Below are 27,904 nucleotides of genomic sequence, written 5' to 3'. Positions count from 1 at the left end.
GCTGACGGCTGCTGAAGCGGGGGACTGGGCACGCCGGGCTCAGTACACGCTCTACTTTTGTACTTGTTGGGAAGTCTCCCTGATAAAAAAGAAAGCAATGAAAATAAGTATTTGGCAAAAACTTAAAAATGGCAATACACATCTGACTGAGGGAGAAGAAAAGGAGTGGTTTCAAAGAAACTAAAGAGACTTATTTTTCTGCAGAACTGAGCAATATGACTCAAAAATGTCTTAAAATTTTATATTTTACTTTCAAAGTTTACTTTTAACAACTCTAAGGAAACTTTCCATTTCCATAGAAAAGAAGTGCAAAAAAGCAAAATGGCTGTCTGGGGAGGCCTTACAAATAGCTGTGAAAAGAAGAGAAGCGAAAAGCAAAGGACAAAAGGAAAGATATAAACATCTGAATGCAGAGTTCCAAAAAATAGCAAGAAGAGATAAGAAAGCCTTCTTCAGCAATCAATGCAAAGAAATAGAGGAAAACAACAGAATGGGAAAAACTAGGGATCTCTTCAAGAAAATCAGAGATACCAAAGGAACATTTCATGCAAAGATGAGCTTGATGAAGGACAGAAATGGTATGGACCTAACAGAAGCAGAAGATATTAAGAAGAGATGGCAAGAATACACAGAAGAACTTTACAAAAAAGATCTTCATGACCCAGATAATCACGATGGTGTGATCACTGACCTAGTGCCACACATCCTGGAATGTGAAGTCAAGTGGGCCTTAGAAAGCATCACTACCAACAAAGCTAGTGGAGGTGATGGAATTCCAGTTGAACTAGTCCAAATCCTGAAAGATGATGCTGTGAAAGTGCTGCACTCAATATGCCAGCAAATTTGGAAAACTCAGCAGTGGCCACAGGACTGGAAAAGGTGTTTTCTTTCCAATCCCAAAGAAAGGCAATGCCAAAGAATGCTCAAACTACTGCACATGCTAGTAAAGTAATGCTCAAAATTCTCCAAGCCAGGCTTCAGCAATATGTGAACCGTGAACTTCCTGATGTTCAAGCTGGTTTTAGAAAAGGCAGAGGAACCAGAGATCAAATTGCCAACGTCTGCTGGATCATAGAAAAAGCAAGAGAGTTCCAGAAAAGCATCTATTTCTGCTTTATTGACGATGCCAAAGCCTTTGACTGTGTGGATCACAATAAACTGTGGAAAATTCTGAAAGAGATGGGAATACCAGACCACCTGATCTGCCTCTTGAGAAATCTGTATGCAGGTCAGGAAGCAACAGTTAGAACTGGACATGGAACAACAGACTGGTTCCAAATAGGAAAAGGAGTTTGTCAAGGCTGTATATTGTCATCCTGTTTATTTAACTTATATGCAGAGTACATCATGAGAAACGCTAGACTGGAAGAAACACAAGCTGGAATCAAGATTGCCGGGAGAAGTATCAATAAGCTCAGATATGCAGATGACACCACCCTTATGGCAGAAAGTGAAGAGGAACTCAAAAGCCTCTTGATGAAAGTGACAGTGGAGAGTGAAAAAGTTGGCTTAAAGCTCAATGTTCAGAAAACGAAGATCATGGCATCCGGTCCCACCACTTCATGGGAAATAGATGGGGAAACAGTGGAAACAGTGTCAGACTTCATTTTTCTGGGCTCTAAAATCACTACAGATGGTGACTGCAGCCATGAAATTAAAAGACGCTTACTCCTTGGAAGGAAGGTTATGACCAACCTAGATAGCATGTTCAAAAGCAGAGACATTACTTTGCCAACAAAGGTCCATCTAGTCAAGGCTATGGTTTTTCCTGTGTTCATGTATGGATGTGAGAGTTGGACTGTGAAGAAGGCTGAGCACCGAAGAATTGATGCTTTTGAACTGTGGTGTTGGAGAAGACTCTTGAGAGTCCCTTGGACTGCAAGGAGATCCAACCAGTCCATTCTGAAGGAGATCAGCCCTGGGATTTCTTTGGAAGGAATAATGCTAAAGCTGAAACTCCAGTACTTTGGCCACCTCATGCGAAGAGTTGACTCATTGGAAAAGACTGATGCTGGGAGGGATTGGGGGCAGGAGGAGAAGGGGACGACAGAGGATGAGATGGCTGGATGGCATCACTGACTCGATGGACGTGAGTCTGAGTGAACTCCGGGAGATGGTGATGGACAGGGAGGCCTGGCGTGCTGTGATTCATGGGGTGCAAAGAGTCGTACATGACTGAGCGACTGACCTGATCTGAAGGAAACTTTCAAACATTAAAAAAAAATACTGTTACGGTACATTTACATGAAAAAATATTTATAGGCATTAACCGTCAAATTGTAAAAGAATGTTAAATAATATGGGGAAACGTTCAAGATTAACTGTTATGTGCAAATGCAGGCTGTAAAACAGTATACACATTCTGAACCAATTTAGTCTTAAAACCAAACATCTAGAAAAAAGCCTGAAAGAGTCTCCATTATGTTAATGGCTGTTACTTCTAATTGATGGGATTAAGGTACTTTTAATTTTTAAACAGTGGTTTCTCTTTTTGTATATTTGCAATAAACTGTATTTTTAAAAGGTCAAATCTGGACCAGTTCTCGAGACTGCCTGCTAACAGAGTAAGCGCAAATGTTGCTGATCTTTGAAATGATGAACTAAATGACAGAAGGGGGGTGGGACAGGGCAGCAGGGACACATTAACAGTGAATTTTTAGAAGAACAGGTTATTTAGCACACTATTGTGAGAAAGAGCAAGTCGTAAATTTAAAAATTACAGTGTCAAGAAAGTGAAAATTAGAATTGGATTAAAGTTTTTATGTAGGCTTCAACTAGAGAGGGATAAACACCTAAATCAAATAATCCAGGATGACTGAAAAGATTACTGTAGTGAAAATCCTAACACAGTTCTGAAAGTAACCAAAGCAGAACATTAGACAACCCTCCCTGTCTGAGTTTCTATTTAGTGTACCACCCTGCTTATTTAACTTCTATGCAGAGTACATAATGAGAAACGCTGGGCTGGAAGAAGCACAGCTGGAATCAAGATTGCTGGGAGAAATATCAATAACCTCGGATATGCAGATGACACCACTCTTAGGGCAGAAAGTGAAGAGGAACTCAAAAGCCTCTTGATGAAAGTCAAAGAGGAGAGTGAAAAAGCTGGCTTAAAGCTCAACATTCAGAAAACGAAGATCATGGCATCAGGTCCCATCAGTTCATGGGAAATAGATGGGGAAACAGTGGAAACAGTGTCAGACTTTATTTTCTGGGGCTCTAAAATCACTGCAGATGGTGATTGCAGCCATGACATTAAAAGACGCTTACTCCTTGGAAGGAAAGTTATGACCAACCTAGATAGCATATTCAAAAGCAGAGATATTACTTTGCCAACAAAGGTCCATCTAGTCAAGGCTATGGTTTTTCCAGTGGTCATGAGACTGTGAAGAAAGCTGAGCACCAAAGAATTGATGCTTTTGAACTGTGGCGCTGGAGAAGACTCTTGAGAGTCCCTTGGACTGCAAGGAGATCCAACCGGTCCATCCTAAAGGATACCAGTTCTGGGTGTTCATTGGAAGGACTGATGCTAAAGCTGAAACTCCAATACTTTGGCCACCTCATGTGAAGAGCTGACTCATTTGAAAAGACCCTGATGCTGGGAAAGATTGAGGGCAGGAGGAGAAGGGGGACGACAGAGGATGAGATGGCTGGATGGCATCACTGACTCGATGCACATGAGTTTGGGTGAACTTCGGGAGTTGGAGATGGACAGGGAGGCCTGGCATGTTGTGACTCATGGGGTCACAAAGAGTTGGACATGACTGAGCGACTGAACTGAACTGATGGATTATTACATACTGAAGTTCTGAATATTAATAAAACACAAGTGCAATACTGACTGTCAAATTCAGCTTATGTAACACACCCTGTAAAATTATACTCTACACATTATATGTGATGAATAATCAGTAAAACAGGACTTCTACACCCTCTACACTAGCTTTAAAATTTCAGTTGCCTCCTTGCTAAATCAGACAAAAGCAAACAAAATGTCGACTACCTGGTTTCCGTACTTTCGTCAGCTCTTCATAGTCCTTGTTTTCTGGATTTGGAGATTCTAGAAAGCTGATTTCTTCTGCAATGCTTTCCCCTTCTTGGCTTCTGAGGTTGCCTTCCTCTTCTTGAGGAGGTGATTCCAATTCGGACTCTTCTGAATCAAGGAATATCTGACCAGCGATTACTCTGCTTGCTGGGCTATGGTTCTCTACCGACTCATCTGACGGCACAGAAGTCTGAGAATATAAAGTATTTTCAGTTACCAATAGTAATCAGACTCCTTCCAATCTAATCTGACCATTACTTTCACTAATCCAGACATAGCTCCTTCAGCCCCTTGAACGTGTCCTACTTACTTGCCTCTTCAGACTTTGGTTATCTGCCTATCATGTGCCCTCGTCACCTGCCTAAACCTGATTGTGCGGATTTCAACTTGGATGTTACCTCCCCCGCAAGAAGCCTTCCTTAAATCCCTTAAGTCTTGGTTCCCCTCCTTACTCCCAGTATATCTCATACTTCCCAGTATGACAGCCCTGTACAACTTCCTGTTTCTTACCTGCATTCCTCCTAGTCTAGAGATCAGGGATCATCTGTGACTGGTCTCTTTGAATAGGCAATAATCAACCTCATTCATTCAACCAATCAATTTAAGGGCACTAATAGATTTTGTTTTTAAAGAACTTACATAAGTGGAAACAATGACAGAGGTTAAATCTTCAAATTAAAAAACTAAAAAAAATGAATAAAATCAATCTCTCATTAGGCAGTAAAACATAACTACCTTAAGGCTCTTCAACACACAGATACATACACATTTAAGTTGAAATTAAACCTAGTAACCAACACTCTTAACAGAAATATTTATTATTCTCTGGGGGCTTCCCAGGTGGCTCAGTGGTAAAGAATCCACCTGCCAATGCAGATGCCACAGGAGATGCAGGTTCAATCCCAGGGTGGGAAGATCCTCTGGAGGAGGAAATGGCAACCCCCTCCAGTATTCTGGCCAGGAAAATTCCATGGACAGATGAGCCTGGTGGACTAGAGTCCATGGGGTCACAAAGAGTCGGATGTGACTGAGTGACTGAGCACTCCAACAGGTCAGTGATTTCCACCTTTCCCTGCCCCCAGAAGAATTAGTAATGATGCTAGCTATCTTTTTCTTTTTGAAATCCAATTCTGTTACTCATAAGATGCAGATTTCATATCCTTTCTAAGATACATAATTCATGCTTTTAAATTGGGCATCAAACACTGGTCAATGCAAATCTGAGTACACACCTTGGAATCTACGGATTCATCCTGGTTGCCCTCTTCATCTGTAAAGAAATTTTAAGACAATTTAGTCGTCTTTCTTGTTTGGCAATCACAGGTATTACTAAGTGAAAGCAGTTGATAAGTATAATAAATAATAATCAGACACTGGATAATCTAGAATTATTTAAAAATTTGTTGTATTCAACAACTGTTCAGAAAAAACTAAGTGAAAGGAAAAAGGGGTGTTGGGGGTGGTATTTCTTCCTCTTTATCCAGGAAGGACAGTAGCTTCATCTGTTACACAGACAGGAAGACCAAGAACACCACCACCAAAACCAGGTATTTCTTCAGATACCATCCAGTTCTTTTGTATACAGTTAGTCCACTATTGAGCATGAGTTACTAAATTTATAAAAATAGAGCCCTCATTGTGTGGTTTGGGATTCCACTCCTTCTTTTCCTCTGCTCAGAATCTGAAGTTACTGTAGCTTATTTTAGTGATGACTAGCATTTTAGTATTCACTAAGACCACTTTCACTAATGGGCTTCCCTGGTGGCTCAGAGGTTAAAGCGTCTGCCTGCAATGCGGGAGACCTGGTTTCGATCCCTGGGTTGGGAAGATCCTCTGGAGAAGGAAATGGCAACCCACTCCAGTATTCTTGCCTGGAGAATCCCATGGACGGAGGAGCCTGGTGGGCTACAGTCCACGGGGTTGCAAAGAGTCGGATACAACTGAGCAACTTCACTTCACTTTCAAGACTACTAAAGATGGACATCGAGAATGATTAGCGGAGTTGCCAAAGACAGTTAGGATCTGTGTTTGACTTCACTAAAGATATAACCAGATAACATCACACTGTCATGTATCCATTCACATGAGATCTAATTATTAGGAAATCAATAGCCTATATAATTAACAATAAATCCAATCACTACTTGTATCTTTCTTCCAAATTCATATTAGCTGTTTTGGCTTTGTCAGATTAGATTAAGATTACTTCTGTTATTCTCTCTGTATTTCTCTGTTAATTCTATTCTAGCTGCTTGTTATTCTTTTTACTGCCTTATATAAACACATTCAGCAACCCAACTGGCCATTCGCAAATATTTGATCTTTGTATTCCAATTAAAAAAACAAGTGTCAGATGATCTTTAAATTTCCTTCTTACTCGCTTCAGTACTGCCAGCTCCACAAGTTATGTGAGAAATTAACCATAGGCAAAAATGCTATAAACTATGTGATTTTTACTAGAAAATGTGGTGCTATGGTTGCCATTTACCTTTACTTCATATGATTATAACCTAAATATTATTGGTAACTTGTAACTCTTCAAAGTACAGCAAAAACATGTTTTGGAGTTTGTGTTAGCAAAGCACTGAACTAAACTTTAAGAAGTATAAGAAACTCATTATGTACCAAATACTCAACTCTATTTCAGGTTTTGTCTCCGTTGAATATTTCAGAAATCGGTCTAGTGGTGAGGTTCTGCCACATATAAAGGTGCTATTAATTCAAAGAAAACTTAAATGATCATTATTTTCACATTCACTACTTTTAGATTACCTTCCAAATATTTTATTTCTGGTGGGTGGGGAAAAGAGGAGAACAGCATATATCAGTCCCATAGGGCCTATAACTTTTAGGTTTATGGGTAGTGATGTCAATTAATAAACAGTTATTCTTTAGGCTCACTTCTTCACAAGTATTACCCAAAGCCCAAGTTCTAACATATGGTTCAAAGTCCATTTTCAGCAAATCTTTGGAAAAAGGAAAAAAAATTCACCTCTATTACACAACTACATTGTATGTGTGAATGTATTTAATTAGTCACAAATTTTAACTAGTTAATATATCAAGGGCAGATATTAAATGTGAAATGTATAGGGTATACCCCCAAATTCTGAAACTTATTCTATTAGTCAGAACTCTTAAATCATTAACCACCCAGCTGAGTACCTTGCCACAACAGGTCATGTATGTAGCTAATAGGTAAATAATATAGATGCCTATAAATAAATTATAAAAAATGTATATTTGAGACACTACAAGCTGTTAGGCATCAGAGTAGCAGGGTATGTTTTTGAACTCCCAGAGACATGGAAACTTGTGACATCAGGGTATTTCATACGAATTGCATCATGCTTCTCTTTCTCTTCTAACAAACCAGGAATATATACTCGGGTTACTGGCAAATTAAGAAAATTCTCACTTACTAAACTGGGAAAGCCTACTCCAGATGGTAATCTGAAAGCATCAGCTATTTTCTTTGTCAAACTAATAGGTCCATTCACATAATACTTTACAAATAAGTTTCTCATAACCTAGAAACTTCTGATAGGCAGTCAGGTAAGGATGAAAAATACTGAAGTTACATATAAATAAAAAGAATACAGTAGTGCTTTTATCAGATTACATATATCAAGCAAGAAGAAAAATGCAAAAAGGATACAGTGAAGAGTTAAGGATTTCTCACTCAACAGTACTGTATCCAAATATCATGGTTTACATTACTTTGGTAATCATATCCCCTGCTTTGAGAAAGACCAATTTTCAGTTTTATTATATTAGTTAACAAAACTGCTTAGTATCAAGGATCATCTTTCAAGGGAAAGTGGTCACTACAAATTCATCTTCTAATTGTCATGTAGATTAAACAGAGAGACAGATACACTTTTAAACACAGAAAGTCTGGAAAGTTTAGTGAAAAGAGACCAGACATCCTGTTTTCGGATTTGCCACTGAATCTGTGCAGATCCTAGGATACTGTTGATTCTTAACTACTCCAAATCCAAGGCCTGGCAACTAGGCTCAAAACCTGGCTTCATGGCATGTCAGTGTTACACACGCGGTTCAATGCGGCAAGCCTGCTCAGCTTCTTATCCCAAGTGTCAAAGGGAAGAACATCACCTGCCCTGTTGACTCTCGATAAAGTTTTAAGGAACAAAGGAGAGTGAAAGGAAACATATTTTGCAATCTGAAATATATGGCGTGACTATTACCTGAAATACCTAGCAGTGGACCTAATTCACAAGACTCCATATTATTATTTGGCATTAAAAAAACAAACAAAACCAGAAACGAACAGTAAACTATTTTAACCAGTAAGCCACTTCCTGTCAAAATCAAGAAAACATGTGAGAAGTTAAAGCATGTTTCATTATAATCTGGAGAAATTGAAGGAGAAATATCTTTTAAATCTCCTCCTTTAAATTTATTTATTCAGAAGGAAAAGAAAATGTTTATAATAAAAGTACAAAATTTTTACACAGCTTCAAGGTAAGTTATTAGATAATAGCTACTAACCACGACAGGACCAAGATTCCCTTTGCTGGCTGATCAAATTCTACCTGGCAAAAATGCGACTCGCCCCGGGTAACTGCTAACAGTCAAACATTTTAAGTCAACACTAAATTGTGAACCTCATTTTTAAATAGGAGCAAAACTTTTTAAGCTAAAAATGAGGCCAACACCTTGTATAAATAAGCTATTTAATGAATAAAAAAGCCAACTGAAAGTCCATGTACTCAATTTATAAAACTATCTCACTTAAGTGTCTTATCATATTTGCTCTTCATGTCAGCATGCACATCTAACATTGTTCTAGTTCGAGTTAAGTAAGGCTTTAGCCTCTACCAGAGAAATGTTTCTGCAGTTTAATATAATGGAAATCAGAGCAGACGTTTTGTGAACCTAGTCCTTTGCTTGTATCAACACAACCCAAAGATTTAACAATTTTATTATTAACAGTCTTCTATTATAATCTACTGGGAATCCCAACTGTTGATTAAAAGACTTCTTCAGTCATCATCTCCACTGAAATGACACTTTGGATATGTGAAATCTGGTCAAAAGAAAATGCAGGAAAATGTTTATATGCTTTTTCTTTAAATTCTGCAAACTGAATTCAGAGGGATACACATTGTGTTCTTAACTATTTCTTACACTTTAGTGTGAAGAATCACTTGTGCAGCTTGTTAAACAAACAGATCTGCTAACCCATTCCAGACCTAAAACTGCATTTTTAACAAACACATAAGACAAATCCTGATGCAGGTGGCTCCTGGACCACAGGGACTTCACTGCACTGATTTCATACTTCCTTTGATCAAATAACTACGAGCAGTGCTTCAGGAGTTACACCGAGTTTTAAAGATCTGGTCATGAACACAGATTAACAAGAAAAGGGGAGGCGGGGGCAGACTTTAAAGCTTGATGTTGGCAGTAAAGGAACTGGCATATGCTTGCTTGTTGCTTTTGAAACGGTGTCTTACACCACATTATGGATAGAATTTTAGGTTTAGATCTCTTATTTTAGAAGCAGAATGACGTTACAACACTGACTTACAACTAGGACAGATAATTTGAGGATTCAAATAACCATCTGGGAAATTTTCTGTTGGGGAAAAAAAAAAGCGTTGACATTTATACCCTGCCTTGTTCCAAAAAAATTTAAAGCCACGGAACAGCTGTTTCGTTAACTGAAACCAATTAAAATTCAAAAGCTTTACTGTACTAATTCTTTCTTTACCAACACTTGGAAACACTAAGTGCTTCTTTACCAACACTCTCAAAACAGACGTTTTCAGATGTTGGCAGATTAAACTATTAAAGAAGGGAAATGATAATTTCCACAGCCAGGGTATAAATTAGCTAATTGGGAAAACAATTCAAAGGCACATGAATCTATTTATGCAAAAAAAAAAAGTTAAATCTAGAGGCTATACATGTACACTGATGGAAAAAAAAAAAAACAAGTTTTTTCTTTTCTTGAAAAATGACCGTCAGCAAACATGGGTCACAGCTCAGAAACCCTGTGACACAGTGAAAAAACAAAAACAAAAAACCCTTTCTCAGGAATTTTTTCTTTAAAAGGGGTACCAGACTAGGGACGATCAGATCAAAAGCCTTCGTTCATTGTTTTTTTTTTTTCAATAAACAGAGACAGGATCATCTGAGGTGCCATGCAAACCCAACCACACACTGTCAACATCCTGCTTTTTTGATGGACCTGGCTCTGCCCAGGGGACAAGCTCAGGTTGTGCGAAGTTTCTAAAGCGACGGAGCACAGCATCTCCGTGGCAGTCGTGGGTCCGTAAGCTGTCGGGGTTCACGCCCATCGAATCAGTCCTCCTTCCTAAGGAGTCGTGCAAGTTTGTCAAGGGAGGAGAGGCGTGGGCAGTGTGTTGGGCGAGGGGGACCCTTCTCTTCCTTCCCTCGCAACCTCCCCTCAACAAACACTCTGGCCCCGGGCATCCCAAACCCAACAGAGGACCGTGAGTGACAGGCGAGGGCGAGGCTGGAGCCCCCACGGCCCTGCCACGGGAAGGAGGCCGGAGCGGGGGGCGGTGGCTCCCGGCCTCCAGTCCGAGGGGGGCGGATACTGACCCGAGGACGCCAAGGCCGAGCCCAGCAGCACTGCCCAGAGCAGCAGCGTCAGCCCGACCCAGACCCGCATCCTGCTCCCAAGGGCCGCTGCCACCCCCTGGTGCTGTCTCTTCCGCCTCGGCCACCACCAGCTCAGCCTCCTCCTCCGCCGCCGCCGCCGCCGCCTGGCCGCTGGGCTTCCTGCTCTGGTCTCCTTCCTCCACCCCTTCCCAGACCTCCCTGTCCCAGCCGGCAGCCAATCCACGCCCGCCGCCGCGTACGCCTCGCCCAATCGTCGCGGCCCTCCCCGCCCACCTAATTTCCCCGCCCCCTAGGTCAAGGATTCGACCAATCGCTATGCGCGATTCTCACACCGGCTGTCTCGGTTGGACCACGGCCTCAGCGACATGGCCCCAGCTAATTGGTAAGCTCCTTGGTTTAACCATCCCGGAATCGGAGCGAGAGCCCGGAATTGGACGAGGGTAGTCACCCAGGAGACTACAATTCCCACAATGCACTTCATGGGCCTCTCTCTCCGGTGTGGCCTCTTGGGAAACGTAGTCCGTTGTGGGGCAATATCTAAAAGCGCCGGTTCTGTAGAAGTTAAGAGAACTTAGCTAACACCTGAACCAGACGCCCTCTCAAGGCCATGAACCCAGAGGTTGTTGTTTTATTTTTTTGGGCGCCAAGTAATTATCAAGAAGGGGCTTCTCCGGTGTGGTGCTAGTGGTAAAGAATCCTCCTGCCAATGCAGGAGACCTGGGTTCGATCCCTGTGTCGCAGAAGAACCCCTAGAGGAGGAAATGGCACCCTACTTCAGTATTCTTGCCTGGAAAATTCCATGAACAAAGGAGCCGGGCAGGCAACAGTTTGTGGGGCCCTCAAAGAGTCCCCCGGGACTAAGCGACCGAGTGCACAAATATTAAGAAACACACATTATAAGATTAATAAGAGTTTGTGGTGTGTTAACTCATTGGAAAAGACTCTGATTCTGGGAGGGATTGGGGGCAGGAGGAGAAGGGGACGACAGAGGATGAGATGGCTGGATGGCATCACCGACTCGATGGACGTGAGTCTGAGTGAACTCCAGGAGTTGGTGATGGACAGGGAGGCCTGGCGTGCTGCGATTCATGGGGTCGCAAAGAGTCGGACACGACTGAGCGACTGAACTGAACTGAACTGAAAGCTCTTCTTCCTCTTAGTTTTATTTAGAGAGTTTGGATTGGGCTTAGTGATAACAACACTGAGGAAAAAATACAACGGCTAGACTGAATGCGAGGTATTTCTTTTTAACTTAAATGAAACAGTACCTGGTATAGGGATACCAGGTTGGCACTCACTAACCGGCCTCCTTTCCCCTACAAAACAAAAGGAAATAAATCCTACCCAGTATCAGAAAAACATCTACTTCTGCTTTATTGATTACACCAAAGCCTTTGACTGTGTAGATCACAACAAACTGTGGAAAATTTTTCAAGAGATGGGAATACCAGATTACCTTACCTGCCTCCTGAGAAATCTGTATGCAGGTCAAGAACCAACAGTTGGAACCGAACATGGAACAACAGACTGGTTCCAAATTAGAAAAGGAGTACATCATGGCTGTATGTTGTCACCCTGCTTATTTAACTTACATACAGAGTACATCATGTGAAATGCTGGGCTGGATGAAGCACAAGCTGGAATCAAGATTGCCAGGAGAAATATCAATAACCTCAGATATGCAGATGACACCACTCTTATGGCAGAAAGCAAAGAAGAACTAAAGAGGCACTTGATGAAAGTGAAAGGAGAGTGAAAAAGCTGGCTTAAAACTCAGCGTTCAAAAAACAAAGATCATGGCATCTGGTCCCATCACTTCATGGCAAATAGATGGGGAAACAATGGAAAGAAACAGTGACAGACTTTATTTTCTTGGGTTTCAAAATCACTGCAGATGGTGACTGCAGCCATGAAACTAAAAGATGCTTGATCCTTGGAAGAAAAGCTATGACCAACCTAGAAAGCATATTAAAAAGCAGAGACATTACTTTGCTGACAAAGGTTGATCTAGTCAAAGCTATGGTTTTTCCAGTAGTCGTGTATGGATGTGAGAGTGGTACTGTAAAGGAAGCTGAGCACCAAAGAATTGATGCTTTTGAGCTGTGGTATTGGAGAAAACTCTTGAGAGTCCCTTGGACTGCAAGGAGATCCAACTAGTCAATCCTAAAGAAAAATCAACCCTGAATATTCATTGGAAGGACTGATGCTGAAGCTGAAACTCTGATCCTTTGGTCACTTAATGCGAAGAACAGACTTATTGGGAAAGACCCTGATGCTGGGAAAGATTGAGGGCAGGAGGAGAAGGGATCGACAGAGGATGAGATGGTTGGATGATACTACCAAGTTGATGGACATGAGTTTGAGCAAGCTCCAAGAGTTATTGATGGACAGGTAAGCCTGGCGTGCTGCAGTCCACGTGGTCGCAAAGAGCCAGACACAACTGAGCAACTGAACTGACTAACAGATCATGTCAATACTAGTTATTTTTACAAGGGTCACCAGATAATAATAATCTTGAAAAGGGGGCCAACAGTCTTTGAAAAACCCTTTCACGTATTTGTGCTCATCACTCTCCTTTTGTCAGTTACATTATTCTCTTCATTGACTACCTAGGTCTTAGGTTGACTAGGTTCAGGTATCTAGGTTGACATATTTGGAGATAAAGGTGACAGTGATTACATTGCGGAAGTGGAAATAGTCTTGTGTATTAAGTACCAACGCCAGCATGCTCTCATGAGGTAGCAGGGCAGTGGCTTAATGCTCCTGCTCCTTCAAAAACTGGGTCATTCTGTTTTCCTTAGCATTCACCCACAGGCAACTCTTAGGTCTGGAACCTAGACATTCTGAGTTCGGGATTTTGGAGAAGTTCACTCTGGACAAGAATCTTCATACCATTTGTGTTCCATCTTCTCTGATGAAGAGTCGTCTTTTCCAGGAAAAGGATAAAAAAAAAACTGTTGTTCAACATTCACATTGGAGAGGACGAAGGACAAATGCTGTCCCATGAAAAAGAGTTCTCTTTTCTAATACTAAAAAGTATTAGCACGATTCATCTCTATTTTTGTCACCAAGTGCTTCCTTAGAGTTCCTCTGATTTTTAAATTATAGAGTAAAATCTAGTATATTATGTGGCCATTTTCCCCTTTCTCACTGAAAACTTCCCTGCTGGCCCTCATTTTCCTTACCTGCCTGATGCACCTGAGTTCTAGCCATATTCACCAACACCATTCTCTCTTCTCTCTAACCTAAACTACATACCACAGCCAGATTAATTTCCCTTAAACACTGCTTTCATCTGCATTTTCAAAAATTTCCAATGGCTGGCTTTGTCATAGAATAAAAAAAAATTAGAACATCTTCTGACAAAATAGAAACTTGTACAGATAGTTCTACTTTCTCAGGAGGATTATTGGGAAAGAAACTTCTGTCTTCCACAAGAGAAGCAGTGATTATCTGATTGATAAGATTGAGGAAAGCTCACTGCTTGGTTAAAATCTAACTTCATCTTTTTTCATCTTTTTTCTTTACTGAGTGCTTCTTACATTGCAAGCCCTGTGCTAGGCACTGCACTGATAAATTGCCAACTTCTCCTTTACTATTTTCTCGATTTCTGTATTAACACTCTCTTGTTTTCTCTTGGGCTCCTTTGCCGTCTGCCCACTGCTCTGCTGCTGCTTCTTAGCCACAACGCTGGCATCTTCCCAGTTTCACTGGCAGTTCATTTTAGCTGAGCCTTCTCCTTTCAGGCCAGTCTTCATTAATCCTTATTTCTCTGAGTGTCTGCAGAACAGTCACAAACTTGCCTTTTAAATTTGTGGTAGTTTGCTGAGACCAAAGACAATTATACAATTAAGTGTATAGGTATATAGCATTGAACATCTACTAGCTTTAGATGATCTTTGATTAATGATGTGTGTGTGTGTGCTCAGTTGCTCCATTGTGTCCAGCTCTTTGCGAGCCCATGGACTATAGCCTGCCAGGCTCCTCTGCCCGTGGAATAGTCCAGGCAAGAATATTGGAATGGGGTGCCATTTCCTCCTACTCCAGGGGAGCTTCCAGACCCAGGGATTGAACCCAAGTCTCCTGCATGGCAGGTGGATTCTTTACCACTATTGCCTCCTGGGAAGCCCTGATTAATAGATACACCTTACAAATAAAGTGTTCTAACAATATTTTCAAAGCACATGTTGTGTACCGTAGATTAGTCTTAAAATATCTACCATAATTTTATCTTACAGGAAATATTAAGGAGCCCTTGTGCCCCTATTACTCAGGAAATTCACCTCACTCCTATTCACCTCATCTGAAAACCAGATATGTTGTTCATTCCCTCTTCACCAAGTCACTAGGTCTATCGTGAAGTTCAAAAGAGATATGGGGTGAGGAGGAGTGATTTCTTCGTTATAGAATTGCCTACACATGGTATTTCTTACTGATTCTTTGAGGCAAAGGAGCAAAACAAGTTAAAATTAGTTTTTATTAAGACTTATAAAGTTAACTTTATTACCTTAATTTGAAAAGGGTTTAGAGCTGCTAAAGCGATTGTCTTAGGCCAGCAATGAGTTACTGACATGTTCTGAGACCTTAACACCCTGGGGAAATTCTAAGCCTCCTGAGCAGGTCTTTAAAATGGTGTGGGAAAGCCAGGTTTATTTTGTCAGTCTGCTACCTTGCATGATGATTAATTAGTGAAAAGGTAGTAGATTTTCCATGGCTTTATCCAGACTGAGCACACACTCCTCAAGGTTTCCTGCCAGCATTCCCAGTTAAGTTGTGTACTCAGTCAATTTGCACAAAATGTTAGCATTATTTATTAATTCATAGACTGCTTTACTATTTGCTCAGCTGTCTGTACCCTGTTCTACTTGCTAATGTCAGTGTTCTAGTTCATTGTTACAGATTTCCAAGTTACAGAACACCTTTTTGCTCTGCATTACGACACAGCATAGAACCCAGAGGAGGTAGACAATAAGTGGCTTGTTATTCCGTTGAAATTGATGTGACCTTATTCTATTGAAATGAATCAAACAATCCATAACTATTCAGAACCTCTGCAATGTGTTGAGCATGTGAATTCAGCTTGCTCTTCGTTTAAGGATGGTGAGATAGCCTTCAGAGCCTTTTCCTGAGAACAGAGTGATGATCAGTATTTCTAGTCAAGTATCCTTACCCATGTTATTTTTAGAGATCTATTTGAGTTGGCAAAAATGTGTGAAGGCTGCCAGTGCTTGAATTATTGTATCTGCCAGTGCAGGATTAGGGAGAGAGGAGGAATTGTAGGTTTTCCCCTCAGGGCTTGGAAAAGAAGATATTTTCTTTCAGGTAGATGAGGGGAATCAAAGTCATTATTTTTATGTTTGTTTTTCATGGATAAATGAAAATATAGGCCCTTGCATCGTATTGTAAGGTAGAACCTGGCATCTCTTTCTGCACATTCTGAGCTCCTTGAGTAAGTGGATAATGGTTTTATATCCCATTGTATCACCTGGAATTCCAGATTGTATATGGCAAGTCAATAATTAGTAATCAAAACAAACAAGCTTTAAATGTTCCAGTCACTTTCTATAACTGTCTCGTAGAAGTCAAGTGTAGATCCAAAATTGCAGATAAGTGTATGCAGTATACTACCTAAGTGTGTAGCAACAGAATGAATGGGGTTGGGTGTGTGAGTGTAAGGCTCTGTTTACCAACTTTCATCCAGAACTGACATTTACTTTGGAGGTGTGTATTCTTTCTGAGCAGTATTGACTCACAACAGATAAAGGAAAAGTCAGGATAGCTTTATACCTTGAATAAACAGACAGGCATCATTTGACCTGTTTTTTTTTTTTCATAAATTTAACTTCCCTGGTGGCTCAGACGGTAGAGTGTCTGTGTACAATGCAGGAAACCTGGGTTCGATCCCTGGGTTGGGAAGATCTCCCTGGAGAAGGAAATGGTAACCCACTCCGGTATTCTTGCCTGGAAAATCCCATGAACTGAGGAGCCTGATAGGCTGCAGTCCATGGGGTTGCAAAGAGTCGGACACAGCTGAGTGACTTCACTTTCTTTTCACTTCTTTCTGGAGAAAGGCTGGGTTATAATTAAATTTCAGTAAGAATTTGATTAAGGGAATCTTAGAAAATGGAGATAAACCAATGGGAGCTCCCATTGTTAGGCTCCTCTGTAATGGCAGTGTGTTTCATTTGTGAATGTTGGGTTAGGAACATTATGTTCATAGGATAATCTTTCCTTTCTTCCTTCATTGGTTCAACAAATATTTGGGTGGCACAGTCAATGGCCTCCAGCCAAAGATCAACCAAAGGAATACACCAGTCATTGAACATACTGGGTTTAGTACTTACTGCAATGAGGAAGAACACACACACTGAAGGGTATTTCAGGATGGGGGATTTAAATGAAAACTGTTATAGGATTTGGGATTTAGCTGAATGATTTGTGGGAGAATCCAGGGAAGCCAGGTTTACTCTCGACTGGATGCTATTAGAAGTACCCCTGATTTCTATAATTTGGTAGAAATCTATTGATAAACCCCCTTGGACTGCAAGGAGATTCAACCAGTCCATCCTAAAGGAGATCAGTCCTGCGTGTTCATTGGTAGGACTGGTGTTGAAGCTGAAACTCCAACACTTTGTCCACCTGATGCAAAGAGCTGACTCATTTGAAAAGACCCTGATGCTGGGAAAGATTGAGGGCAGGAGGAGAAGGGGACAACAGAGGATGAGATGGTTGGATGGCATCACCGACTCGATGGACATGGGTTTGGGTGGACTCCGGGAGTTGGTGATGGACAGGGAGGCCTGGCGTGCTGCAGTTCATGGGGTTGCAAAGAATCGGATATGACCGAGCGACTGAACTGAATTGAACTGAATCGATAAACCTCATCTTAAGGGAGATGAGACTAGAAGGAGGATAAAGCTGTCATTGGTGAAGAAGCAGCAGTTACTCATTTGGGCCAAGAGAGGACGTATTTAGTGTTCTGCGAGTGGCACAGGGAACTTGTTTTTGTCTGTGCTTGGGTAAAATTATGAAATAATTGTATCTTGGTCTCAGGGTAACCTGTCTGCGGGTGGTATTCTGTGACACTGTTTATGTCCAATGGGAGAACAACAGGGCCTAGGTGTGCGAGCCAAGGGCGGTTTCTGAATGCTGTGGGCTGCTCTTTGTTTAACCTCAGCCCTTCCCAGGAGGCCCTTGATGCTGGGGATTCTGCAATGCACACAACACACAAAAGTTATGGAGTTTATATTCTAGTAGGAGGAGAAAAAAAGAATAAATTATACTATATTAGAAGATGATAAATGCTCTAGAGAAAAAACATAGAACAGAAGGAATTAGGATTCGAAGGGGAGGGTTGGAACCACTTAAATTTAAAGAAGGGAGGTCAGGAGGTTTCCCTGTAATACACATGTTTGAACAAAGATTTATATTGATGAGCGTATTAAGCCATAAAGATGTGAGAGTGAGGAACCTTCGGGAATAAGGAGAAGGAAACAAAGATTCCAGGGGAAAACCCCACCTGCTGTGCTCTAAGAACAGCAAGGAGGCCAGTGCTGCAGAGGGACTTGCAAGTGAAGGGGAGGTCAGAGAAGAGCTGGGGCCGGATGGTTTAGGGATTTGCCGTCAATGTTAAGGGGTAATCAGAACACTACTATTTAATACTCAGAGACTGACTATCTGGAAGTGTGGCTTGAATAAGGGCCTAGAGTTTTCCCCTGTGCCGCGCTGCAATGACCAATTAATTACACAAATGTCTTTGTTCATCGTTTGGCCATATGCTACAGTGGCCGTTTCCCTCGTAGCTCAGTCGGTAAAGAGTCTGCCTGCAATACAGGAGACCCGGGTTAGATTTCTGGGTAGGGAAGATCCCCTGGAGAAGGAAATGGCAACCCATTCCAGTATTCTTGCCTGGAAAATCCCATGGACAGAGGAGCCTGGTGGGCTATGGTCTATGGGATTGCAAGAGTTTGTCAGGACCGAGCGAATAAGCACGCAGCCGTATGCTAAAGCAACCAATTAAAACAATTGTATTCAAAAGTTTGATTCATAGGAAGTTCTTACACTGGTTAGAAATTGAGATGGATAAGCGTAAAATAGCCATTATCAAGAGAAGGATGGTCAAATAAGTATTTTCAAAATATTGAAGTAATACTGTAAATACAATCCCTTTTGAAGTAAATTAGGAATTTTGATTATCTCCTATACTTGAATAGGCCCCACCTATGCTGGGATGACTTTGTATAAATCTAACTCAAAGAGGTGCACTAACAAAATACTAAATATATGTTACATATATTAAAATAACAATCACTAAATATCAATATCAATAAATTTAATAATTAAACAATTAACTAAATAAATGTCAATAAATTAAATAAAAATTAGTAAATTAAGTATATATTAAGAAATCAAATATATATTCATATATTCATGGTAAACATGTATATACATAAACACACATGTATATAATTAAAACAATTGAGAATGAATTGCAGACATGATACCTCTTTATCCCTAGATGTATTAGTGTGTATTTTTTGAAAACAAAGCCTTGGAAATCCCATGGAGAGATGAGTGTGAGTGTGGCAGACTACAGTCCATGGGGGTCACAAAAGAGTCACACCACATAGCTATTAAACAACAACAACAGATAATCACAGAACTGTTAACAAAGTTAGGAATTTACCACTGATTCAAATACTGTCATCTAATCTACCAATGTTATTCAGATTGTCCTGGTTTGTCATGTCTCATTACTGCTGCTACTGCTGCTGCTAAGTCGCTTCAGCCGTGTCCGACTCTGTGCAACCCCATAGATGGCAGCCCACCAGGCTCCTCTGTCCCTGGGATTCTCCAGGCAAGAATACTGGAGTGGGTTGCCATTTCCTTCTCCAATGCATGAAAGTGAAAAGTGAAAGTGAAGTCGCTCAGTCGTGCCTGACTCTTAGCGACCTCATGGACTGGAGCCTACCAGGCTCCTCCGTCCATGGGATTTTCCAGGCAAGAGTACTGGAGTGGGGTGCCATTGCCTTCTCTGCATGTCTCATTAGTCACCCTTTAATGTGGTACATTTAACGTGGTACATCCTTTAATGCCTAATCCTTTAATGCGGTGCAGTTCTTGAAGGTGTGTGTGCTACTGTGTTTCCCTGAACCTCACTATATTGACGTTTTTAAAGTGTTTAAACAAGTTATTTCCTAGAATGTGCCCTAATTTCAGTTTGTGCCATTACACACACTTGGTAAGAATACCTTAGAGGTGATGCTGAATTCTTCTCAGTACTTCACGTCAGGAACCAAATGCTGGTGGTTAGTCCAAATCCTGGTAATAATAACTTTGATCAATTGGTTAAGGAGAGATGCCTCCACTATATTTTTGATTTGTAATTAATATGTATCTTGTAGAAGGTACTTTGAGACTTTGTAACCATCTCATTAGCTCTCAAACATTCACCTACTAGCTTTACCAGTGTATTCATGTTTCTTGCCTGAATCAATAATTACTATGGTGATTGACAAATGGTTATTTTTTAATTCCATCATTCTTTCTGTATTTATTATTAGCTTTCTAGTGTAGGCAGAGCATTATCTTTTATTTATTCATTTAATTAATTTACATTGGTACAGACCCATGTATTCTTTCAGTTCAGTTCAGTTCAGTTCAGTCACTCAGTCGTGTCCGACTCTTTGTGACCCCATGAACCGCAGCACGCCAGGCCTCCCTGTCCATCCGGAGTTTACTCAAACTCATGTCCATTGAGTTTGTGATGCCATCCAACCATCTTATCCTCTTTTGTCCCCTTCTCCTCCCTTCAATCTTTCCCAGCATCAGGGTCTTTTCCAATGAGTCAGCTCTTTGAATCAGGTGGCCAAGGTATTGGAGTTTCAGCTTCAATATCAGTCCTTCCAATGAACACGAAGGACTAATCTCCTTTAGGATGGACTGGTTGAATCTCCTTGCAGTGCAAGGGACTCTCAAGAGTCTTCTCCAACACCACAGTTCAAAAGCATCAATTCTTCGGCACTCAGCTTTCTTTATAGTCCAACTCTCACATCCATATGTGACTACTGGAAAAACCACAGCCTTGACTAGACCGACCTCTGTTGGCAAAGTAATGTCTCTGCTCTTTAATATGCTGTCTAGGTTGGTCATAACTTTCCTTCCAAGGAGTAAACATCTTTTAATTTCATGGCTGCAATCATCATCTGCAGTGATTTGGGAGCTCCAAAAAATAAAGTCTGCCACTGTTTCCACTGTTTCCCCATCTATTTGTCGTGAAGTGATGGGATCGGATGCCATGATCTTTGTTTTCTGAATGTTAAGCTTTAAGCCAACTTCTTCACTCTCCTCTTTCACTTTCATCAAGAGGCTCTTTAGTTCTTCTTCACTTTCTGCCATAAGGGTGATGTCATCTGCATATCTGAGGTTATCGATATTTCTCCCAACAATCTTGATTTCAGCTTGTGCTTCTTCCAGCCCAGCATTTCTCATGAGGTACTCTGCATAGAAGTTAAATAAGCAGGGTGACAATATACAGCCTTGATGTACTCTGCATAGAAGTTAAATAAGCAGGGTGACAATATACAGCCTTGACGTACTCCTTTTCCTATTTGAAACCAGTCTGTTGTTCCATGTCCAGTTCTAACTGTTGCTTCCTGACCTGCATACAGATTTCTCAAGAGGCAGGTTAGGTGGTCTGGTATTCCCATTTCTTTATTCAATAGCTTATAATCTTCATTATCATTATTATTTTGATGTTCAGATTGCCTCAGATTTGGCCAGTGAGTACTCCTTCAAACTGACTCCTACATCTTTTTGACATGTCCCCATCATTTTTTTTTTTTTTTGCTTTTCCTAACCCAGCACTGGAACCAGACATTTCTCCAGAGAAGCCTGCTTTCTTTCAGTGGAGAAGGTGTTTACATTCCAGGAATGCCCATCGCTATGTGGCGTTAAATGTTTCTAAAATCTCTGAGTGGACTCAGTTGGGAAGTGAGTGTCTGTGTGTCTTTGTATGTGTATAAGCTTGTGAATGCACACACACACCTATAATTCACATATACATAGCCATACACATCTGTACCTGTTTCTGTATTTATCTTTCTATATATTAAAACCTCTGAGGAAATGAACATCTGACATCCAGAGCTGAGCCGTAGAAAAAATAGAAGAAAGTATCTGTAGTACTGTACTCTTGAAAAAAATGATCCAGTGATATCAGGGTACTAGCTCTTCTTTTCTCGACATAGATGACACGGTAGCAGTGGATTGCATTCTGAACAGCTGCTTCAAACTTCGTGCACCGGCCTACACTTGGGTCCTGTGCTTCAAAAACTCACAGCGCCTCTTCAAATAAAGACAACTCCCCTGCCCTTTGCTGCATCATGACTCTGCAGTTCTTCAGTTGCTTCTCCTTTCTCTTCTCTCTCTCTGTTCTTTCTCTGGCCCTCTACTCACACCAGGCCTTCATTAGTGAGCTCCTCACGCTGCACAGCAAGGAATTCGTGTGCACCATCTTTTCACCTTGCCCCACTCTCTCAATGATTTTCACCTTAGTTTCCATCGTTATCGCTTGGTGCTTCTTAGCAGGACCAGCTACATCACCACTGCTTTTGTGCCTGCTTCTAGACATCCTGGGTTGAAAGAAAGATACTATACTATTGTATGCTATACAGTATTATACAGTAAAGTACACAAAGCAAAACCACTCACAGAGGATGCATGCATATGTCAATGAACGCCAGACACGTGAACTAACTTATCATGATTGGTCATAAGAACATGTGTTCATATCTTTGAAAGTTTGCAACCCGAATGTTCACCTGTAGTGCAAGTGTTGTAGATATGTTTTAAAGTGGATATAACTGGTGGGACTGCAAAGGCTTTCAACTGCTGAGGAAAATTGTTTGATAGTAGTTCTTATACATCAAAACATACACTTTCAAAATACCCACCTTCTGGTAAATGGATAAACAAATGGAATACTACTCAGCAAAAAAAAAAAAAAAGGAAAAGACAGACTGGTTTGTACACATCATTGATAAATCATAAGAATCTTATGTCGAATGACAGAAACCAGACAGAAAAGAGAGTACATCTTTCATGATTTTATTCATGTAGAGCTGAAGAACAGGTGAGACTAATTATAGTGAGGAGACTCAGAATAGCAGCTGCTTGGTGTGAGGGTGGGTAGGGCCACTGGCAAGAGGCAGGAGGGAAATTTTGGATAATGGCACCTTCAATAGTCTAATTAGTGGGTAGTTCACATGAGTAGATACATTTGTCGGAATTCACAGATCCATACATTTTACTGTATGCAAACAATACATTGGGGCAGGCAAAATAAGGAACCCTCCCAGAAGGTGTCCTAATCCCCAAACCTATGACTATGTTACCTTATAAGGTGTAGGGCTTTGCTGATGGATCAAGTTAAGGGTCTGGAGATGGGAAGATTCTCCTGGATTATCTGGATGGTCTAAATCACAATCATTCTTACAAGAGGGAGGCAGGAGGCTCCGTGTCAGAAGGAGAAGATGTGACGATGGAGGCAGGGGTGATGCCATTGCTGAAAGGGAGTCATGTGTCCAGGGGGAGACAGCCTCTAAAAGCTGGAAAAGGCAAGGCATGGGTTTTCCCTTAGAACCTCCAGAAGTAACACGGCCATGCTAGTTTCTTGATTTCAGCCTTAGAAGGTCTAGTTTTGGACTTCTGACATCCAGAACTGTAAGAGTATAAATCTGTGTCCCAAACCACTGAATTTTTGGTAGTTTGCCAAAAAGTAAAAGTGAAAGTCAGTCAGTCATGTCCGACTCTTTGCAACCCCATGGACTGTAGCCCACCAGCCTCCTATGTCCATGGACTTCTCTAGGCAAGAGTACTGGAGTGGGCTGCCATTCTCTTCTGCAGGGGATCTTTCCAACCCAGGGATCTAACCCAGGTCTCTCGCATTGTGGGCTGATTCTTTACCATCTGAGCCACCAGGGAAGCCCACGAATACTGGAGTGGGCAGCCATTCCCTTCTCCAGCGGATCTTCCTGACCCAGAAATGGAACCGGGGTCTCCTGCATTACAGGTGGATTCTTCACCAGCTGAGCTACCATAAAGTCCATAGCCACAATAGGAGACTAATTTATACCTCATTTTAAAATTTATTTAAAAATACAGCTCTTAAAGAGCAGTCTCAGATGGTACCAAAAAAAAAATCCCCATTGCAGAACAGACCTGGGTTCCATTCTGGACTGTGTCACCTGCTAGCTCAGCCAGGGAACCTTTGCCAAGTTACGCAACATCCCTGAGGCTCAGTTTCTTAATCTACGAACTCAGAATCACTAAATCACTATTGCCTTGCTTCTCAGACTTGTCATGAATACTATAAGCAATAAAATAAGAAAAGATTCTGTCCACAGAAGACCGAAAAGGTAAACTTCATTATTGCTGGACTTGTCATCCATCACAAATGCATGACTGACTAATGGTGATTGGGCAGTTTGAATTTTCCCTCTGGTACGAAAGATAATTAGAGTAGAGGGGCAAAGGTCACGTGGAGAACTTATCAGGCTGTTCTTGTTCATTTCTTAAAAACAACTTTTTATTTTGAAATACTTTAAGACTCAAAAGACATTGCAAAATAGGTTATCTATTCATTTTCAAAGGTGCTTATTACTTCTACTTATTACACTCCTTGGAGAAGGCAATGGCACCCCACTCCAGTACTCTTGCCTGGAAAATCCCAGGGACCGAGGAGCCTGGAAGGCTGCAGTCCATGGGGTCGCTGAGGGTCAGACACGACTGAGTGACTTTGCTTTCACTTTTCACTTTCATGCATTGGAGAAGAAAATGGCAACTCATTCCAGTGTTCTTGCCTGGAGAATCCCAGGGATGGGGGAGCCTGGTGGGCTGCCATCTATGGGGTTGCACAGAGTCGGACACGACTGAAGAGACTTAGCAGCAGCAGCAGCAGCATTCCACTCCTACTGGCAATCTGGGCGGATCCTAGATTTGCTCAGTGTCCAATCATATTGGAGTAACTAAGTAACAAAAGTAACTAAGGTTTGCTGTGAACTCCCACTTTACACACTTGGTTGTCATTTACACTTGATGCTAATGGTAACATGAGAGGGGTGCTTCCCTTTTTCCTATTTTGTAGACAGAGAAACTGAGGCATAGAAACGGTTAGTAACTTCCCCAAGCTGGGTGTGGGCACCAGGATTTCAGCCTGGCTCCTGACTTTAGAGACCAAGCACAAACAGGAAGAAGGTATCTTCCCCATATCACAGAATCACTTAGAGACATTTCTATATTTTATACACAAATATACATGCAAGAGAGCTTCCTTGGTGGCTCAGTGGTAAAGAATCTGCCTTCCAATGCAGGAGATGTGGGTTCTATTCCTGGATCGGGAAGATCCCCTGAAGAAGGAAATGGCAGCCCACTCCAATATTCTTGCCTGGAAAATCCCATGGGCAAAGGAGCCTGGCGGGCTACAGTCCATGGGGTCATGAAGAGTAGGATGTGATTGAGCAACTAAACAATGATAGGTGCAAAAGGAGTGCACGCACACATATGAGGGGTGGGTTTTTGTGCTAAGTCAAGGAATAAAGGCAAAAAAGGATTTATGATAAAAAGAGGGGAGGAAAAAATTGGAGACCATCTGAAAACAGTAAGCAACTTTAGCAATTTTTCAAAAGCCCTTGGGACTTTCCTGGCTATCCAGTAGTTAAGATTTCGCCTTCCAATGTGGCGGGTGGGGGAGTGGGGGATTCAAACTCTGGTCAGGGAGCCAAGATCCCACATGCCTTGGGGCTAAAAAATAAAACAGAAGCAATGAGGTTATAAATTCAGTAAAGACTTTAAAAATGGTCTGCATCAAAAAATCTTCAAAAATAAAAATAGAGGCACTGATTAGTTGGCAACTAAGACAGAGGGTGACCTGGGTGTTTTGTCCTAGGGCAGTCTCACTCAGTTCATTTCAGTTCAGTTCAGTCGCTCAGTGATGTCCGACTCCTTGTGACCCCATGGACTGCAGCACGCCAGGCTTCCCTGTCCATCACCAACTCCTGGAGTTCACTCAAACTCATGTCCATTGAGTTGGTGATGTCATTCAACGATCTTATCCTCTGTCGTCCCCTTCTCCTCCTGCCTTCAATCTTTCCCAGCATGAGGGTCTTTTCAAATGAGTCAGTTCTTCACATCAGGTGGCCAAAGTATTGGAGCTTCAGCTTCAACATTAGTCCTTCCAATGAACGTTCAGGATGGATTTCCTTTAGGATGGACTGGTTGGATCTCCTTGCAGTCCAAGGAACTCTCAAGAGTCTTCTCCAACACCACAGTTCAAAAGCATCAATTCTTCGGCACTCAGCTTTCTTTATAGTCCAACTCTCACATCTATACATGACCACTGGAAAAACCGTAGCTTTGACTAGATGGACCTTTGTTGGCAAAGTAATGTCTCTGCTTTTTAGTCTCACTAAAGATACCTGACACCATTTTCAGTTATTCATGAATTCTCCAGAACACCTTGGGAGTTTAGTTGGGGAGCAGGCAGAACAGGGGCCTCTAGGAAAGAGGGCCAGGTCCCTATGTCCACTCCTCTGTGCTCATTGGCCAGGCGTCCACCATTTTCCTCATCAGAATCTCTCACTTGTCAGGCTTAAGAGATGAGTTCATTGCTTAATAGCAATTAATTTCATCTCCAAGTTCTGGCAAGTCTTGTCCCCTAATGTTTCTTTAAAGTTTTGCTCCCTTTTCTATTTCAGTGGCTACTGTCCTAGTCACAACTCCCATTACTTCATGCTACATAAACTAGCCAATGGGACCATCACTCATCAGATGTATTTTCCTCAAACTCTCTTGCTTAAGAAGTTATAAGGGGGCGCTTCCCTGGTGATTCAGTAAAGAATCTTCCTGACAATGCAGGACACATGGATTCAATCCCTTATCTGGGAAGATCCCACATGCCACAGAGCAACTAAGTCTGTGTGCCACAACTACTGAGTCTGAGTTCTAGAACCCGGGAGTGGAAACTACTGAGCCCATGGGCTCCAAGTACTGAAGTCCACACCCCCTAGAGCTTGTGCTTTGCAACAAGAGAAGCTACCACAGTGACAAGACTGTGCACTGAAACTAGAGAAAAGTCCATGCAGCAACGAAGACCCAGCACAGCCAGACATAAATAATTTTAAAAAAAAAGAAGCTATGAGGGTTTCCTGTAATCATAGGCAATGAGTTCAAATTCCCCCATGTGACCACCAAGCATCTTTTTTCTCTCCTGCCCTCTACATCTCCAATCTTATATTTTTTCCCCTAATATATTTGGATTAGGGCAGCTTGGGCTGCTGTACAAAATAATATAGACTGGGTGGGTTAAGGGACTTCCAGGGGTCACTGGTGGTAAAGAATCCACCTGCCAATGCAGGAGACATAAGAGACTAGGGTTCAACTGTTGGGTCAGGAAGATCCTGTGGAGGAGGGTATGGCAACCCACTCCAATATTCTTGCTTGGAGAATCCTATGGACAGAGGAGCCTGGTGGGCTAAGAGTTGGACATGACTGACATGACTTAGCATGCACACAGGGGTGGCTTAAAGAACAGAATTTACTTCTCACAGTTCTGAACGCTGGAAATCCGAGATTAGGGTGCATGCTGCTGGGTTCTGGTGAGAGCTTTCTTGCAGACAGATGCCTTTTTGTTGTGTCCTCATAAGGCACGGAAAGTGAGTAAGCATGCCCTCCAATTCTGATGTCTCTTTTTAGAAGGGCACTAATCGTTCCACAGGACCCCACCCTCATGTTCTCATCTAACCCTAATCACCTCCCGAAGTCTCCATCTCCAAACGCCATCACATTGGAGGTTTAGGGCTTTGACACATGAATTTGGGTGGCGGGGGCACACAACTCAGTCCATAGAACTACATTCTGCTTCAGGTGCAATAATACTGCGTGGACTCTCCTGTACTTCCCCTATCTCTCCTCTAGCTGCATTATTTGCCCTTATTTTCTGATAAACTTCCTTTCCAAAGATAAATTCTGAAGTCTAAGAATCATTGCTGCTACTGCTAAGTCACTTCAGTTGTGTCCGACTCTGTGTGACCCCATAGATGGCAGCCCACCAGGGTCCCCCGTCCCTGGGATTCTCCAGGCAAGAACACTGGAGTGGGTTGCCATTTCCTTCTCCAATGCATGAAAGTGAAAAGTGAAAGTGAAGTCGCTCAGTCGTGTCTGACCCTCAGCGACCCCATGGATTGC

At 41.7% G+C, this 27,904-nt stretch overlaps 1 protein-coding gene across 1 annotated transcript in view; it reads right to left on the bottom strand.

Moving 5' to 3' along the window:
* SEL1L (SEL1L adaptor subunit of SYVN1 ubiquitin ligase) overlaps positions 1–10,834 on the bottom strand; it is a 64,550-nt gene extending 53,716 nt beyond the window's left edge. Inside the window, exons 1-3 of the mRNA XM_086319349.1 lie at positions 10,640–10,834; positions 5,278–5,315; positions 4,004–4,235 (exon numbers count right to left, since the gene is read on the bottom strand). Coding sequence (XP_086175475.1) covers positions 4,004–4,235; positions 5,278–5,315; positions 10,640–10,709 — 340 coding nt within the window. The 5' untranslated portion in view covers positions 10,710–10,834. The remainder of the gene's footprint in view (positions 1–4,003; positions 4,236–5,277; positions 5,316–10,639) is intronic.
* Positions 10,835–27,904: the final 17,070 nt, after the last annotated feature.

This window comes from Bos grunniens, chromosome 10 (assembly GCF_055505025.1).
Source record: "Bos grunniens cultivar Pamir isolate PY7600 chromosome 10, Bosgru_T2T1.0, whole genome shotgun sequence".
Classification (NCBI taxonomy): Eukaryota; Metazoa; Chordata; class Mammalia; order Artiodactyla; family Bovidae; genus Bos; species Bos grunniens.
The sequence above is the reverse complement of the archived record's forward strand: the minus strand, read 5'-3'. Positions and strand labels throughout refer to the sequence as shown.